This window comes from Sciurus vulgaris (genome assembly GCF_902686455.1).
Source record: "Sciurus vulgaris genome assembly, chromosome: 2".
Classification (NCBI taxonomy): Eukaryota; Metazoa; Chordata; class Mammalia; order Rodentia; family Sciuridae; genus Sciurus; species Sciurus vulgaris.
The window spans coordinates 70518951-70534636 of record NC_136462.1 but is presented as its reverse complement, the minus strand read 5'-3'; the positions used below and the strand labels follow the sequence as shown (position 1 = coordinate 70534636).

At 33.6% G+C, this 15686-nt stretch overlaps 1 protein-coding gene across 1 annotated transcript in view; it reads right to left on the bottom strand.

Moving 5' to 3' along the window:
- The window catches only part of HECTD1 (HECT domain E3 ubiquitin protein ligase 1), a 90158-nt gene that overhangs the window by 30734 nt on the left and 43738 nt on the right, over window positions 1–15686 (bottom strand). Inside the window, 12 exon segments of the mRNA XM_079127242.1 lie at window positions 2313–2335; window positions 2338–2359; window positions 2361–2384; window positions 2386–2419; window positions 3534–3606; window positions 3609–3627; window positions 4618–4619; window positions 4622–4763; window positions 5358–5492; window positions 10677–10753; window positions 10854–11117; window positions 11738–11960. Coding sequence (XP_078983368.1) covers window positions 2313–2335; window positions 2338–2359; window positions 2361–2384; window positions 2386–2419; window positions 3534–3606; window positions 3609–3627; window positions 4618–4619; window positions 4622–4763; window positions 5358–5492; window positions 10677–10753; window positions 10854–11117; window positions 11738–11960 — 1038 coding nt within the window.

Sequence of the window (15686 nt, the reverse complement as noted above, 5' to 3'; positions counted from 1 at the left end):
GTGAGAATTCCTAAATAACTTCAAATATACATAGCTCAAACAAAATTATAAAACACTTTAATAAGCCAGGGATGGTGGTGCACGCCTGTGATCCTAGTGGCTCGCCTGTGATCCAGTGGCTCAGGAGGCTGAGGCAAGAGGACTGCAATTTCAAAGCCAGCCTCAGCAACAGTGAGGCCCTAAGTAACTCAGTGAGACCCTGTCTCTAAATAAAATACAAAATAGGGCTGGGGATATAGCTCAGTGGTTGAGTGCCTGAGTTCAATCCCCAGTATCAAAAAAAAAAAAAAAAAAGAAAGAAAGAAAGAAAGAAAACACTTTAATAGAAGTATTAAATTTCTAACATAATTTTCCAGAGAAGTTTCTGAAAATTAGCTCATTAGCTTATTCCTTTAAAGACAGAATATACTATATTATCTAAGGCTAATAAACTTTTTAAGCTGCAAGACAGATTTTAATCCAATACACAGAATATAACTAGCAATATTAGGTACTCGTGTTTCTGTACAATCTTAATTAATTCCTATAAACATTATTAAATATTTACATGTGCATTCTGGTAGTATTTTAGACTGCAAAATTACCAGAGGGCACATTCCTGGCCTTCCTGCCTTTGGACCATGCATAATATCCTGAAATGAAAAGTACATAATACAAGATGTTCATGTTTTTATGACTATAATAGTGGGTAAATTTCCAGTCTTTGAAACTATTCATCAATTCATTCATTTACCAAAGATAAAACCTAAGAAGGATGGATCAAACAGTCTTCTTGTTCCTATTACTCTGTCTAAACAAAACACAAAGTAGCCCTCTATGTCTTTTTAAATACTACAGTCAGGTACAACAAATGCACTGTAATTTGCAGGATAAGTTTTTTAGTGTTGGCAGTTCACTGGCTTTAGTATAGGCAAGTTCTGTTGCTTTGGGTAGACACTGCTTTGGCATATATAAATCCTTAGTCACTTATTAATAGCTATATTTAATACCCAGCACAGTGGTATTAGGAGGTAGGTCCTATGGAAGGTGATTAAGTCATGAGGGTGGAGCCCTAAGAAATTAATTAGTAGTCTTAATAAAATGGACCCCCAGCTAGATGTGCTGGCATACACCTGTACTCCCAGCAATTGGGGAGGCTGAGGCAGGATTATCAAAAGTTCATGGCCCTGGGGCTGGGTTGTGGCTCAGTGGTAGAACACTTGCCTCACATGCGTGGGGCACTGGGTTCAATCCTCAGCACCACATAAATAAATAAAATAAAGACTCTGTGTCCATCTACAACTTAAAAACAAAACAAAACAAAACACATGGCCAACCTGGGCAATTTAGTGAGACATGTCTTATAAATAAAAAGAACTGAGTTACAAGTTAACAGTGGAGCACCCCTGGACTCAATTCCCATTACCACAAATGAACAGCTGGGCCCAGTGGTGCACACCTGTAATCCCAGCAATGTGGGAAGCTCAGGCAGGAGGAGTGTGAGTTAAATGCCAGCATCAGCAAAAGCAAGGCACTAAGCAACTCAGTGAGACCCTGTCTCTAAATAAATACAAAAAAGGGCTGGGGATGTGGCTCAGTGTTCAAGTGCCCCTGAGTTCAATCCCCGATACCCTAATAAATAAATGAATGGATGGATGTGAATAAAATAAAATATAAAAGAAGGCCATGGGAACTTGTTCGTCCCTTCTTGCACATGAAGACTTACCTAGGAATAGGCCTTCACCAGACACTAAATACTATAGCGCCTTAACCTTCGACTTTCCAGCATCCAGAACTGTGAGCACTAAATTTTTCTTTTTTTTTTTTTTTCTAAATTTCTGTTGTTTGTAAATTACCCACTCTAAGGTATTTCTGTTATACAGCTCAAATGGAATAAGATAGGATGCAACACATAATTCTAGAATGATAAGAACTTTTTTTTTTTTTTTTTTTTTGCGGTGCTAGGAATTGAACTCAGAGCCTTAGTGCTTGCGAGGCGAGCACTTTACCAACTGAGCTATCTCCCCAGCCCAATAAGAACTTTTAAAATCTGCTTTTTCCACTGATAAACTACCTATCTCTATTTATAATTGGTCAAATTTATTACTTATAATATTAAATTCCAAAGTAATTCAATCGAATTTGAAGTGCCAATATATTGAGTCATTAAAAGATTAATCAAATGCCATTTAAACTAAAATCTTAAAGATGAAAGCAGAATTGCTCTTATTTTAACCAATATAAAAAGAATTTAAAAAAAAAAGAAAGCATGGTGCTGTTCCCAAATACATTCAGCTATATTAGCACTACTAGCAACTACATTTCATGTTTACCTGGAGGTTATATGTGGATCCTGTGTATCGTACAAATGGAGAGGTAGAACGTTCAATTGATTCTAATACAGCTTATTAACTTTCGAATTAATGCAACTGCTGGTCGACTATGAAGAGAAAAATAATTGTTAAGAGCTTGGTGCAAGACATGAAAATGTTCATGCAGAAACTACAGTATCTGGGCTGGGGTTTAGCACAGTGGCAGAGCGCTTGCCTAAGCATGTGTGAGGCACTGGGTTCAATTTTCAGCACCACATATAAATAATAAAATAAAGGTCCATCACAACAAATAAATAATAAAGTTTTAAAAGAAAGTTACACAGAGCTAAAAGATTTAACATTAGTATTTCAACAAATCATTCATGAAGTTTAAAATATGTACTCATTAAAACATTTTCGAAGTCAAGTTAAACTAGTTGAACTCTAAGTGCTATTAAAAATAAATTCAATCACATTCAAAAGTAGGCAAAATAGTATAATGTACCCTCATGAACCCATGATCCAGTTTCAGTCATTTGCTACTAACAGCAAATCTATTTTTTCCCCACCAGGTCTGAGGACCAAACCCATCACCTGGCCTGTGTGAAGCAACCCACTAAACTAAATACCTAACCGCTGCCAAACTTTTTATATCTACACCCCCAACCAGTTCTCTCCTTCCCAAATATTTTGAAGAAATGACGGAGATCACATCATTTCATCCAGAAATACCTAAAAAAAAAATTCTTAGTATCATCAAATATTTAGCCAGAGTTCAAATTTCAACTCTATCTTAAACAGGCATGTACTTCAAACTAAGTAATCATTTGTATTCATAACAGATATGTAATTTAAATAAATTTCCTTTTGGGGAGGCAAGCAGGATTTAACTGGAACTTAAACCCAGGGCCTAGTACATGTTAGGCAAAGTTCCCTACTACTGAGTTACACTTACAGCCCCTAAATAAGCTTTCTTTTATTCTATTAGATTAAAAAAATATTTTAAGAGTTTATCTTATACATATATAAGCTATGTTTTTATTGAGTAAGAGTTGCTTTTGTGTACATAAACACTGTATCAGACTAATTTTAATGAAATACACCAATTGTGCAAATATTATAAACAGCAAAAAGAAATCTGGGTTTAATTTGTTTTCAATGCCAGGGATCAAACCCAGGACCTCCTCGTGCTAAGCACATTATCTAGATCAAGATTTAACCCCCCAGCTCATAGGTTTTTACCTTTCGTCATCTTCATTTTCACTAAAGGCTGTTTTGAAAACATTTATTCTTTCTACCAGTTGACTACAATCTGTTTCATATCCAAATCCATGCTCTAAGAAAAGCAAAGGAGAAAAAACAAAAAAATTTTTAAAAATCTTACTAATATTTATCAAAAAACTCAAGAATTACTCCGCTAAAAATCATCAATACAATGAGTGAAATCAATCATTTAATCTTTCAATAAAAATTCTTTCCACTGCAGTTAATAGCCATGGATAAGAGATTTTTTTCAATGTTATAAGGTAGTCATCAATTTCACTGCTAAATCAATGTTCCCCAAGGTATGCAAAGTATTATCAAAGTTCACATGAATCAACATTTTCCATTTTTACAGTAGTATTTAATGAGTATTAGAAGAAAACATATCAGCACCATTTCATAGATATTACTAAATTATATAATATTGTATATCACTGTAAGTTTAATAAATAGGAACAAAGAGCAAATGGAAAAGTTTATGAAGGGACTGTGAGACTCACTGAAGTAACAATGAAACTGTTTAAAGTGTATCATCACATACAAATAAGCCAAGAAATTAAAATGACCAGTAGAACTGAAATAGGAAGTTTCATTCTTTTCTTTCATTAAAATAAAGAAGAAAAATTACCACAATAAAGAAATGTTTAAGGAAAACTAAGTAGTTATATAAGGTTATTACCAAATACTTGTCAAATATTCACATAACTTTCTAAACTTTTATTGTTCATAAATTAACTTCATGCACATAATTTAGGTACCTAAGCCTTATTTTATTTTACATAATCTGTGAGGAAATCAGAGCAGCAATTAATGTTATATCTTAGACTCAAATGGTTATTTCAACAAATTCTGAACAAACTAACTGGAGAACTTAGAAATCAAAATTGACTCAATTATCTGATTCAATTGGCTTAAAGTAATGACACAAAAGATCAAAGAAATCAGAAATTTAAAACTCAGTTTTTAAATACGAATTGAAAAAACACTATCAGAAGTATAGCTACAAAAAAATTTTAAGACTATAAAAACTATACTATATACTCTGGTTCACTAAATAACTTACATGTTTAAAACAGTAAGAAGTGCTTGTACTAAACCACTACTGCACATTTCATATGGTGAAATTGTGTTTTCATCCTTCAACAGTACAATTAGGTTTTCTAAAGCTGTCTTCATTAAATCTCGCCAAGTGTTCTCACCTTCGATACACTAAAAGAAAAACAAAATTTAGTGAAGAACCCCCCCTAAAAATAAAAAATTGAAAAATAACTTAACAGGGTTGGGGTATTATACAGGTCGTGCCAGAGCCCTTGCCTAGCATGTTTAAGGCCCTGGGTTCATCCCCAACACGACCCACCCTACATATAAAAACTAATAACAATAACAAGAATTTACAAGAACACCAATTATCATGAAAATAAATTAGATATTAAACAAGATTAAAAGTTCAATTATTAAAACAAATTATTGCTATCACAGATCAGCAAACTTTTTTGTAAAGGGCACACTGTAAACAAACTATTCAACATGATGTTGTAACACCAAAGCAGTCACAGACATTGCTATGTGCAATAAACTTTGTGGACAATGATTGATTTCCACAAGTCATGAAATATTTTTCTTCTTTTGATTCTTCAATAATTTAATAAAATCATCCTTAATTCACAAACACGAAAAAAATCAGGTGGCAGGCCAAGTTTACCTACAGGATCATAATTTACTGACCCTTGCTCAACACCCAACATGAAGGATATCAGCAAGAAGAAATTCACTGTGTATCACAAAATCAAGATGATGACATACTTGTCTGTTTGTATGAAGCTCCCAAGATGATTCTAACTGAGTTGCTATGTTTCTGAGTGTTACCACTACTCCACGAGGCATGCTTTCAACAGCTTTAAAGTGGTCATCATATAAATCTCGGGCCATAGTTCGTACCTACCAAAATAAAGCAAATGTAAATTTTTACTGCAGTTATCAATTTTGCAACTCTTTCTTTTTACATGTATGTATAAAACTTTGAGAGAGAAAATTTGGAAGCTGGGGTGTACTAAAGAGTTAGAGTGCTTCCCTAACATTAGCAAGGCCCTAGGTTTGATCAACAGCACAACAAAACACAAAACAATTAAAAGAAAAAAAAAAAAAGAAAGAAAAGAAAGGTTTCCTTCCTTTCTTTCCTTTTTTTTTTTTTCTGGGTGGTGGGGGTGGTGGTGGTAAATTGGGTTTGAACCCAGGGACACTTTACCACTGAGCTACATCCCCAGCCCTTCTCATTTTGAGACGGAGTCTCACTAAGCTGTTTAATGGCCTCACTAAATTGCTGAACTCACTAAATTGCTGAAGCTGAACTCAAACTTGTGATTCTTCAGTCTTGGCCTCCCAAACCACTAGGATTACAGGCATGCACTAATATGCCTAGCTAGAAATAAGGTTTTTGTGCCAAACTGACTTCCATTCATATATGTCAAAGGTTCCAAGGGTTAAAAAGAAACTTCAGTGGTAGATTTTAAATGTTAACTAAAATAATGCATATTTTTACATTTCAGTTATTTAAACTTTCTATTACAAGCCAAATGAGTACTTATGAAAATAAATTTACATAATTTGTAAAAAAAATTAACTTTGCTCTTTTATTTAAATAAAAGTAACTTGTTTATGGTGAACCAATTAGAAAATACAAGTAAGGCCAGGCATGGTGGCACACACCTGTAATTCCAAAAACTCAGGAGGCTGAGACAAGAGGATCACAAGTTCAAAGCCAGCCTCAGTAACATAGCGAGGCCCTAAGCAACTTAACAAGATCTTGTCTCAAAAAAAAAAAAAAAAAAAAAGGGACTGGGAATGTGGCTCAGTGGTTAAGCATCCCTGGGTTCAAACCCCAGTAACTTAAGAAAAGCACAAATAAGCCCTAAAAAAGGAAAATTAAGTTCCATCAACCAAAATTGACCCTTTCAATATTATGGTACATACCTTAGTTTTTAAAAATAATTCACACATGATATATACTTACACTCATAAATTCATATATTTCATCATGAGAAAGAATGATGTTACTGTCAATTTTGGCACTAATCATCTGTCATTTGAGTCAAAATTAAGTTATTTGAGAGAACAATCCATTTATGTCATAGAATTAAATCTGACAAAACTTAATAAATGACACTATTTACAAATATATGCTCAAATAATGTAAACTTATGGTTTATGTGATATTTTAATCACAAATGAACTCAACACACCTCTAATGCAACAGAAAAAAAAACAAAAAACCTCTTTCTAAAGTACATAATAATATCTTTTCATTCTGTATGTCCTTCATAATTTATAGACAGCAACTCCTGGTCAGTGGACAAGTTCAAAGAAACTATTCCTTTATAAAAGAGCATTAATAAGTAACCTGAGGTTAAAACTAACAATTAAAATGATGTATTTTGAAACTTAGTGCTTTTATATACAAAAGAATAGCTAACCAACTGGTCAAGAAAGTGCAAGGGCTGAGGATATGGCTCAGTGATAGTGTGCTTGCCTAGCACATAAAAGGTCCTAGGTTTGATCACTAGCACACACAAAAAAATCAATAATCCTATACATATACATAGATGTGTATGTATGTATATTTTTTAAGGAAACAAAATTACAGGATTCAGATAATCTCTTTTGTTTTTCTTTTGTATTACAAAATTTCAGTTCCGAGTTAAATCTAGATTTTGTCAATTCAACAGAGAGGTTAAGCATCACTATTCCTAAATTTCAAAACCTGAAATTTTGAGCACCAATATGATGCCACACCATAAAACTTTATTTCACACGTAGAATTATTTAAAAATATCATTAAAAAATTACCTTCAGGCTATACGTATATATGAAATAAGGTATATATGAAATAAACTGGATTTTAGGGGTTTTGTAGGTAGTGTTGGGGAGGTACAAATTTTGTGTATCATCCTCAAGATATTTAATGGATATGCAAACGTTCCAAATTCCAAAAAATCCAAAATCTGAAACACTTCTGGTTTCAAGCACTTCAAATAAGAGATAATCTATACTAGGTATTCCCAGAAACTCCTGACATAAGTGAGTGGTTGTCAGTTTTATAGCTTTATCACTGTTCAAGGATTCATATTTACAAATTTGACTATTCAATAAATGTATAGTCTCAAAATCAAAATTTTTAATCTTTCATGGTCATTTGTAGACATGCACTATTCAGCAAAAAAATCTGAGCTGCCCAATATGCATGCTCCCTGCAGTTCAAACAAGGTGACATACTTATTTCAGCTCTTATACTACAAATATCCTTTTCAGTCTATCCAGTGTCATCTTTTTCAAATTTTTGTGTTTTTGGTTTTATGGTTTTTCTTTGTAATTTCACTGTTTTATATGCCCCCTCCAAACAGTGCAGAGCCAGGCACAGTGGCATACACCTGTAATCCTAGAGGCCCAGGAGGCTAAGAAAGGAGGATCATGAGTTCAAAGCCAGCCTCAGCAACTTAGTGAGACCCTAAGCAACTCAGTGAGACCCTGTCTCTAAATAAAATACAAAATAGGACTGGGGATGTGGCTGAGTGCCCCTGAGGTCAATCCCCAGTACTCCCCAACCCCCCAGAAAAAACATAGTGCAGGAGTACTACCTAGGTGCTAAACAAACTATGATAAATCTTACAGAATAAAAACTGTGCTGCCAAAAAAAATCATTCTGCTATGACGATGCTGTTGGCCAATTCCATTTGTTAACAAATCAACCACACACATTAAATAAGGTGTCTGTAAACATACACAAATGTAAAACAAGGTTATGTATGCACCACTTGATAAAGTTGCTGTGAATAATAAAAACTGTATTTAGCTCAAATTCCTTTTAGCATCTAATACTATCTTAAATAGTATTAAATTTCTTTCTCAAGTGTCTTCAACATATTCTAAATTATAAATAATCTCTGGCCTTAAGTTAAAAAAAAAAAAAAATCACAGGAGCAATCCAACAATTACATAACTACAAGGGGCAACATATAAAGAAAAAAACAAAACTGAAGCTGTTCTTTACAGTCTAGCATCAGGAAATAGCTTCAGGATGACCCAATACATTCACAAAAGGAACTGAAGGTTTGAGCACCTTCCCTGGCTCTCTACATAAAACTGCTCCAAATCATGCATTAAGAACAAGTACTCTCTAATGAGACCACTTATAAGCATTCTTTGCATATATATTTCTAAAAACTATTTTATATTACCATTAAAAGGTAAAATAAACATTTTTAACTAGAAAATGTTGAACCTATGGATTATTTTAATCACATATATATTTTTAAAATACATTTTCAGTTGTATTTGGACATAATACTTTTTATTGATTTATTTTTATGTGGTGCTGAGGATCAAACCCAGTGCATCACATGTGCTAGGCAAGCACTCTACCACTGAGTCACAACCCCAGCCCTTAATTATAATTATTATTTTTATTTTTATTTTTTTTGGTGGTGCTGAGGATTTGAACCCAGGGCCTTGTGCTCGCAAAGCAAGCACTCTACAAACTGAGCTATATCCCCAGCCCCAATTATAATTATTTTTAAAAAATAAAAAATGCAAGAGCAATTGAAATAATAAAGATGGAACTATACTGGCCACATTTTAAAAGAACAATGCATACCTGCTGAATAGAATTGAAAAATATTGATTTTGAACTCAATAATGCACATGGAGAGTATTCCCTATATCTTGCTTCCCTCCTAGTATTAGGATGAGGGCCTTGCACATGGCAAGGCAAGCACTCTACTGAACTTACACCCTCAACCCTATATCTTTTTGATATTGTGATTTCATCTAAGATAGCCATTAAACTGAGCACCAAAATGATCTGAATCTGGAGTCAAGCAGTTAAGTTGCATTATCAAGAAGTACAAAATCTGGATTATAAACTATAATGATCATTTTGAATCCTACTGTGTCACTGAAAATATTATCATCATTAATAATATGAGTTTAAAGGTTTGTGACAAAGCTGGGTTGGGTATGTAGTTTAGTGGTAGAGCACTTGCCTAGCATACAAAAAACCTTATGTTTCAATGCAATAAAGAAAAATGAAATTATGGCTTTTGCTAGTAAATGGATGGAACTGGAGACTATCATGCTAAGTGAAATAAGCCAATCCCAAAGAAACCAAAGGCTAAATGTTCTCTCTGATACGCGGTGGATGCTGATTGACAACAGGTGAGGTGGTGGGGAAGAGTAGAGGTTCACAGGATTGGATTGGGGGAAGGGAATGGGTACGGGAATGGGAAAGACAGAATGAACCAGACATAACACTCCTATGTTCATAAATGAATACATGACCAGCGTATCTCCACATCACATACAACCACAAAAATGGAAGTTATACTCCAGGTATGTATGATATATCAAAATACATTCTACTGTCACGTAGAACTAAAATGAACAAATTTTTAAAAAAATTTAAATAAAAATAAAAAACATTCAGTTGGCCATTTGAGGTCTTTTAAGATTCCTTATCTGTTTCTTTTTCTTTATTTTTTTTTCTCTATTTTTGCCTATAATCTACAAATCACTTTGGGGTAGTAAGAACATTTTGTCATAATGTCATTAAAATGGATGTAATTTAAAAAAAAAGCCTTGTGTTGATCCTCTGTACTATCAAAAAAAGAAGTTGTGATATTAAGTCAGAAATAGTAAACAATTTAAACTTAATTCTTTTCTCATTAATTCCTGGCTTTGATTCAGTTTCATGTTGGTGTTTAGGTATAAAAAGTACATTATAAAAATAATGAACAAAGAAAAATAGAAACTAAAAATGTTATATTTGGAAAGATTATGTTACTTGGCTTAAGTTTTGTTTTCGTTTTTTGGTACCAGGGATTGAACCCAGGGGCACTTAAAATCACTGAGTCAAATCCCCAGTCCTTTTTTATATTTTATTAGAGACAGGTCTCACTGAGTCACTTAAGGCCTCGATAAATTGCTGAGGCTGACTCTGAACTCACAATTCTCCTGCCTCAACCTGTGGCACCACGCCCAGCTGCCTCAAGTTTTTCAATGCTTATAAGCTATGACTAAAAATTTTTCAACTCAATATCAAACATAGAAAAGAAGCACATTTCACAAGTATACCTTTTGCTTTGTTTTTTCTAACTTGGATTTCAGTTTTCTGCCTCTTTTGCCAGTCCAGCCAGTCACAAATTCTGAACCTTAGGAGTGGGACAACAAAAGAACAATTCACAGAACATACTTTATTGCAACGTTACATGTTCATTTATTCTTACCTGCTAAACTTAGCTACATACTTACCCAGAGAAGTTTCTGCAGTAAATGAATGCTTGGTTCCCCTGTTAGATTCAAATACAAAACCAGGTAAATCTTCTTTCAATATTGTAGCTTGCTGACCATCTGAGTTATGAATAGCAATTTCTCCTTCTTTCAAGCATGTTAAAGACCAATTCCCTACAGTAAGTTTAGTGGGTCCTGGTGCTGACAGTATAGGTTGACTTGAAGTAGATGGCTTTACTTGGCCTCGAGCTCTTTGTAACTTCTCTAAGAATTCACTTCTGCTTTCTATGAAGACAAAATACTTGTGTTTTAAAACCTCATTCCTTTCAAATATTCCATGTTTAAAAATAAACAGAAACTACCTATTGGATTGTCAATTTTATAACATAAAGATTAGTACAGAGTTTTGTTCTCTGGCATCCTCTCACTGTTTTGATCTACTTAGGATAGGCATAAAAACAATCCTACAGGCATAATTTTTTTAAAAAGTGAAACTTCTGAGAAAAGCTATAAATTGAAAAAGCAATAAATCCATGCCATTTACCACTACATGACAAAAGACAGGTTTATCTAAAGATTGAAAGATTACAAATGGCTATAGTGCTATTCATGTCTCATACAATCAAAAGATATTATGAGGGCTGGGGATAAAGCTCAGTGGTAGAGCTCTTGCCCAGCATGTGCAAGGCCCTGGGTTCAATTCCCAATACTGCAAAAGCAAAACAAAACAAAACAAAAAGGTATTTATGAAATGCTTTCTTGTATAATTTTTCTCCTATTATTAAAGAAATTGACCACATAATCATCAAGAATGTGCTTACTTTTGTGATAATGGTAGCAAAAATATGAACAGAAAAACAAATTGGAGAAGCTAAAAAAGTGTTTTAACCGAAACAAAATATTACCTGAACTATCCGATCCACCTTCAGGACTACCACTTGAATACATGGTGGCAAGTTTTCCATCCAAGATAAATCTGAACCATCCATTACTGCCATTAGACAATTCCAAGGCTGCTGCATCACTCCAAATATATAAGCAGTCCCTTCCCCTGATGATTGACCAGTCTCTCCAATGATATGGTTTACCTTGCTGTAATTCTTTAGCATCTTCTTGTGGTTCATCTTCCTAAATATGTAGAATTATTCAGTGAAATGTACAAAATCATTTTATTTCAAATATTAAGTGTCTTAAAAACCTAACTATGAATCAAATTTAGAAAATAAACATACTAAACACAATGTTCAGATGCTTATGGTTTAATATGTATTATGTATTATGATCACCTAATTACCTATAACTGAATCTTAAAATTGTCTTAAAAGTGCTACGAAAATCATATGAAAAGTGACCTAAATTATATCATGTTCAAGTGTAATGATAAAGACCAATGGATGAGAGTTCTATATACATCTAATGAATACTCTAATATCTTGGTAAATTCACTACATCTCTTGGGTCTGATGAATTGTAACAAATGGAGACTTGCATGGGACCAATGATACTTGAATCGTGACTCAGAATCACCAGAGAAACTTTAAAAAATAAATTCCAAGGGAGTAGGCATGTTAGCTCAGTAGTAGAGTATTTGCCTAGCATGCACAAGAGTTCAATTTCCAATACAACACATATACATATATGCATGCATATATACATCCATATATTAATTCTCTGCTTGGGGTATATCTCAATGGTAGAGTACATGCCTAATGCAAGGCCCAAGGTTTGATTCCAAGCACCGCAAAAAAGAAAAAACAAAATAAATGTCTTAAAGTAAATGACATATATACATATATTTGGTCATTAAAAAAGAATGAAATCCTGTCATCTGTGGCAATGTGCATGAAACTGAAGGTCATTATATTAAGTGAAATAAGACAGACAAAAAAGACAAGTACTGCATAATCTCACTTATATGTAGAAGCTAAAATACATATTCTCTCTTGGAATAGTGTAAAACAGTGGTCACTAGAAGCCATAAAGGAGAAGGGAGAGTTGGAATAGAAGGAGGTTGGATAATGGGTACCAAAATATAGTTAGCTAGGAGCAACAAGTTCTAATGTTTTACATCCCAGCAGGGTAATGATAGTCTACAAAAATTTAAAAAACTAAAAAAAAAAAAAGGAAGTTGAAGGTTCCCAAACACAAAGAAATAATAAATGTTTAAGAAGATAGAAATGCTAATTACCCCAAATTGATCATTATACCCTGTATACACAAATCAAATTATCACAATGTGGCTCTCAAATGTGTAAAATTATTATGTGCTAATCAAAACCAAAAATAAATTCAAAGATCCCATCCTTGGTCAACTAAATCAAATACACTGTATCATTTCTATGATCATACAGATATTTTATTTAGAGCATGTTTTTTTAAAAAATGAAGAGGCTGGGAAGATAGCTCAGTTGGTAGAGTGCTTGCTTTGCAAGCACAAGGCCCTGGGTTCGATCCCTAGCACCCAAAAAATAAAAAGAAAAAAGAAAAAAAAAAAAAAAAAAAATCAACCTGCAAACATTTTGTGACCTAGCCTAGGATCCTAAAAGTTTTTATTGGCATTTAAAGATTAAGAATGTCCACAAAAATAGGGATTATGAATTTGTCTAAACCTAAGAATTTCTACTCCAGGGCAGGATAGATTAACAAGGACCAAGGCTTTCACATCCATTAAAATCTACTATAAACTTGATAAGACATATGAAAATAAGTATTTTCCAATATGGAACAACAGACAACACAGAACTGTGATGCCCCAAGAAAATGAAAACAATAAACCCAGAAACAATTTCCTGGCTGGGGTCACAGAAAGTGACAGGGGCTGGGGGACAACAAGTCCAACAGTATAAATTGAGGATCAGAGGTTAAAGCCTTAGAGACAACCAGATTATTTTAAGAATGAGTTCAGGATTAGGGAAGTAAGCAAAAAAAGACCTGCAGAAATCTGCAACATGGTTTCCAGAGTACTAGACCACTGAGGTATAGGGTCATACTCTAATGACTGAGCAAAGAACAACTAGAATGTTGTAAACTGAACAAGATTCAAAGATTATACAAAGTGACCAGACATTGTGGGTGTTATAAACAGCCAGGGCAGAAGACCCTCACAGAACATCCAAGACAGTTGGTGGAGATCTCAGAGGAATCACATATTAGGAATCATTTAAATTCTCTATAGTAAAAGCTATTCTAGAGCTACTCTAGTAAATCTTTAAAAAATAGTCCTGAGAGAAACTTAATTTTCTCCAAGACTAACAGTTTACCCTCAACATTCTTCAAGAAAAAACCCACAAAACTCAACACTCAACAATTTACAGTCAGAATGTTCAATATTCAATCAAAAAATACTGAACAAAGAAGCATGAAAATATGGCTTGTAATTAGCAGAAAGGAAACCCAGAGTAAGAGCTGACAGAACTATCAAACAAGGATGCTAAAACAAATAAAAATATTGTCAAGAATTTAAAGGGAAACATCAACATAAGGGAAAACCAGAAGAAAAAGATAAAAAATATAATACATAAAATGAAAATATCCCTAGATGTGATCAGTGCAGGGGAAAAAAAAAAAAAAAAAAAAAAAAAAAAAAAAAAAAGATCTGCAGAATCAATCGGGCATGAAGCAAAACAAAAAAAGACTAGGGCAGGAATTAAAAAAACAAAAAAAAAGAATGCTTCTGTGACCTATGTAACAATAACAAGTAGTCTAAAGTGTGTGTAATTTGAGACCCAGGCAAAAGAGAAGAAACAAATATTTCAAGTATTAACAGCCAAATATATTCCAAATTTGACAAAAGCTATATAAGCCCATGAAGAAAATTACAAGAACATCTTAACAGTAGTACACACATACAAAAGGGTGCAAAAGTGAACCCATAAACACTCCAGACATAGAAAGGTGCGTCAAAGTGAAAATGTTCAAAATCAGTGATAAAAGTCGTAAAAAATGGGCACAGAAGTAGATATATCAAAAGGAAACAACTTACCAGAATCTATGCTAATAGGGCAGCATGAAACATTTTTAAAGTATCTGAAAATGATAAACTACAAGTACTGTAGGCACTGAAATTATTCATCAAAAATAAAGATGAACCGAGGGCTATAGATGGAGCTCAGCGGTAGAGTGCTTGTTAGCATATTAAGACTTTGGGTTCAACCCCCATCATTTCCCTCCCCTCAAAAAAAGGTCAAATAATATTTTTAGAACAACAGAATCTAACAGAACAAAATTTTGATAAAGTACAACTCACTCATTTTTGTGTTTCTAGCATAATATTTCTCCCCGCCGCTGCCAAGGCTGAAGATTAAACCTACGGACACTATGCCACTGAGCCACATCTCTAGTCCCTTCTACTTTTATTTTGAGATAAGCTGTCACTAAATTGCCCAGGCTGGCCTTATAACTTGTGATCATCTTGCTTCAGTGTACCAAGCAGCTTGGATTACAAGGGTGACCATCACACCTACCTATACTATAACTTTTTAAAAATTCATTTAAGAAACTTTAACCTTTTAAAGATTCATTTAAGAAACCTTTGCCAAGGCCAAGGTATAAAGAGTAGAAGAGTTCCTTTTTTTCTCTGAAGTTTTCCAATTTTAGTTCATATATTTCAGTATGCACTGCTGTTAATTCTTATAAATGGTGTATATGGTAAGGGTTGAGTTTCAATGTTTTGCATATATTATTCATTTGTTCATTTTTAAAAAGATTTTCATTTCCTGATTGAATTGTTTGAATGATTTTGCTAAATATCAATTGACCAAGTATATGTAAGTCACTAATCTATCTACAGACTACTGCCATACTCCATACTTCTTTTTTTTTTTTTTTTTTTTTTTTTACTGCCATACTTCTTGA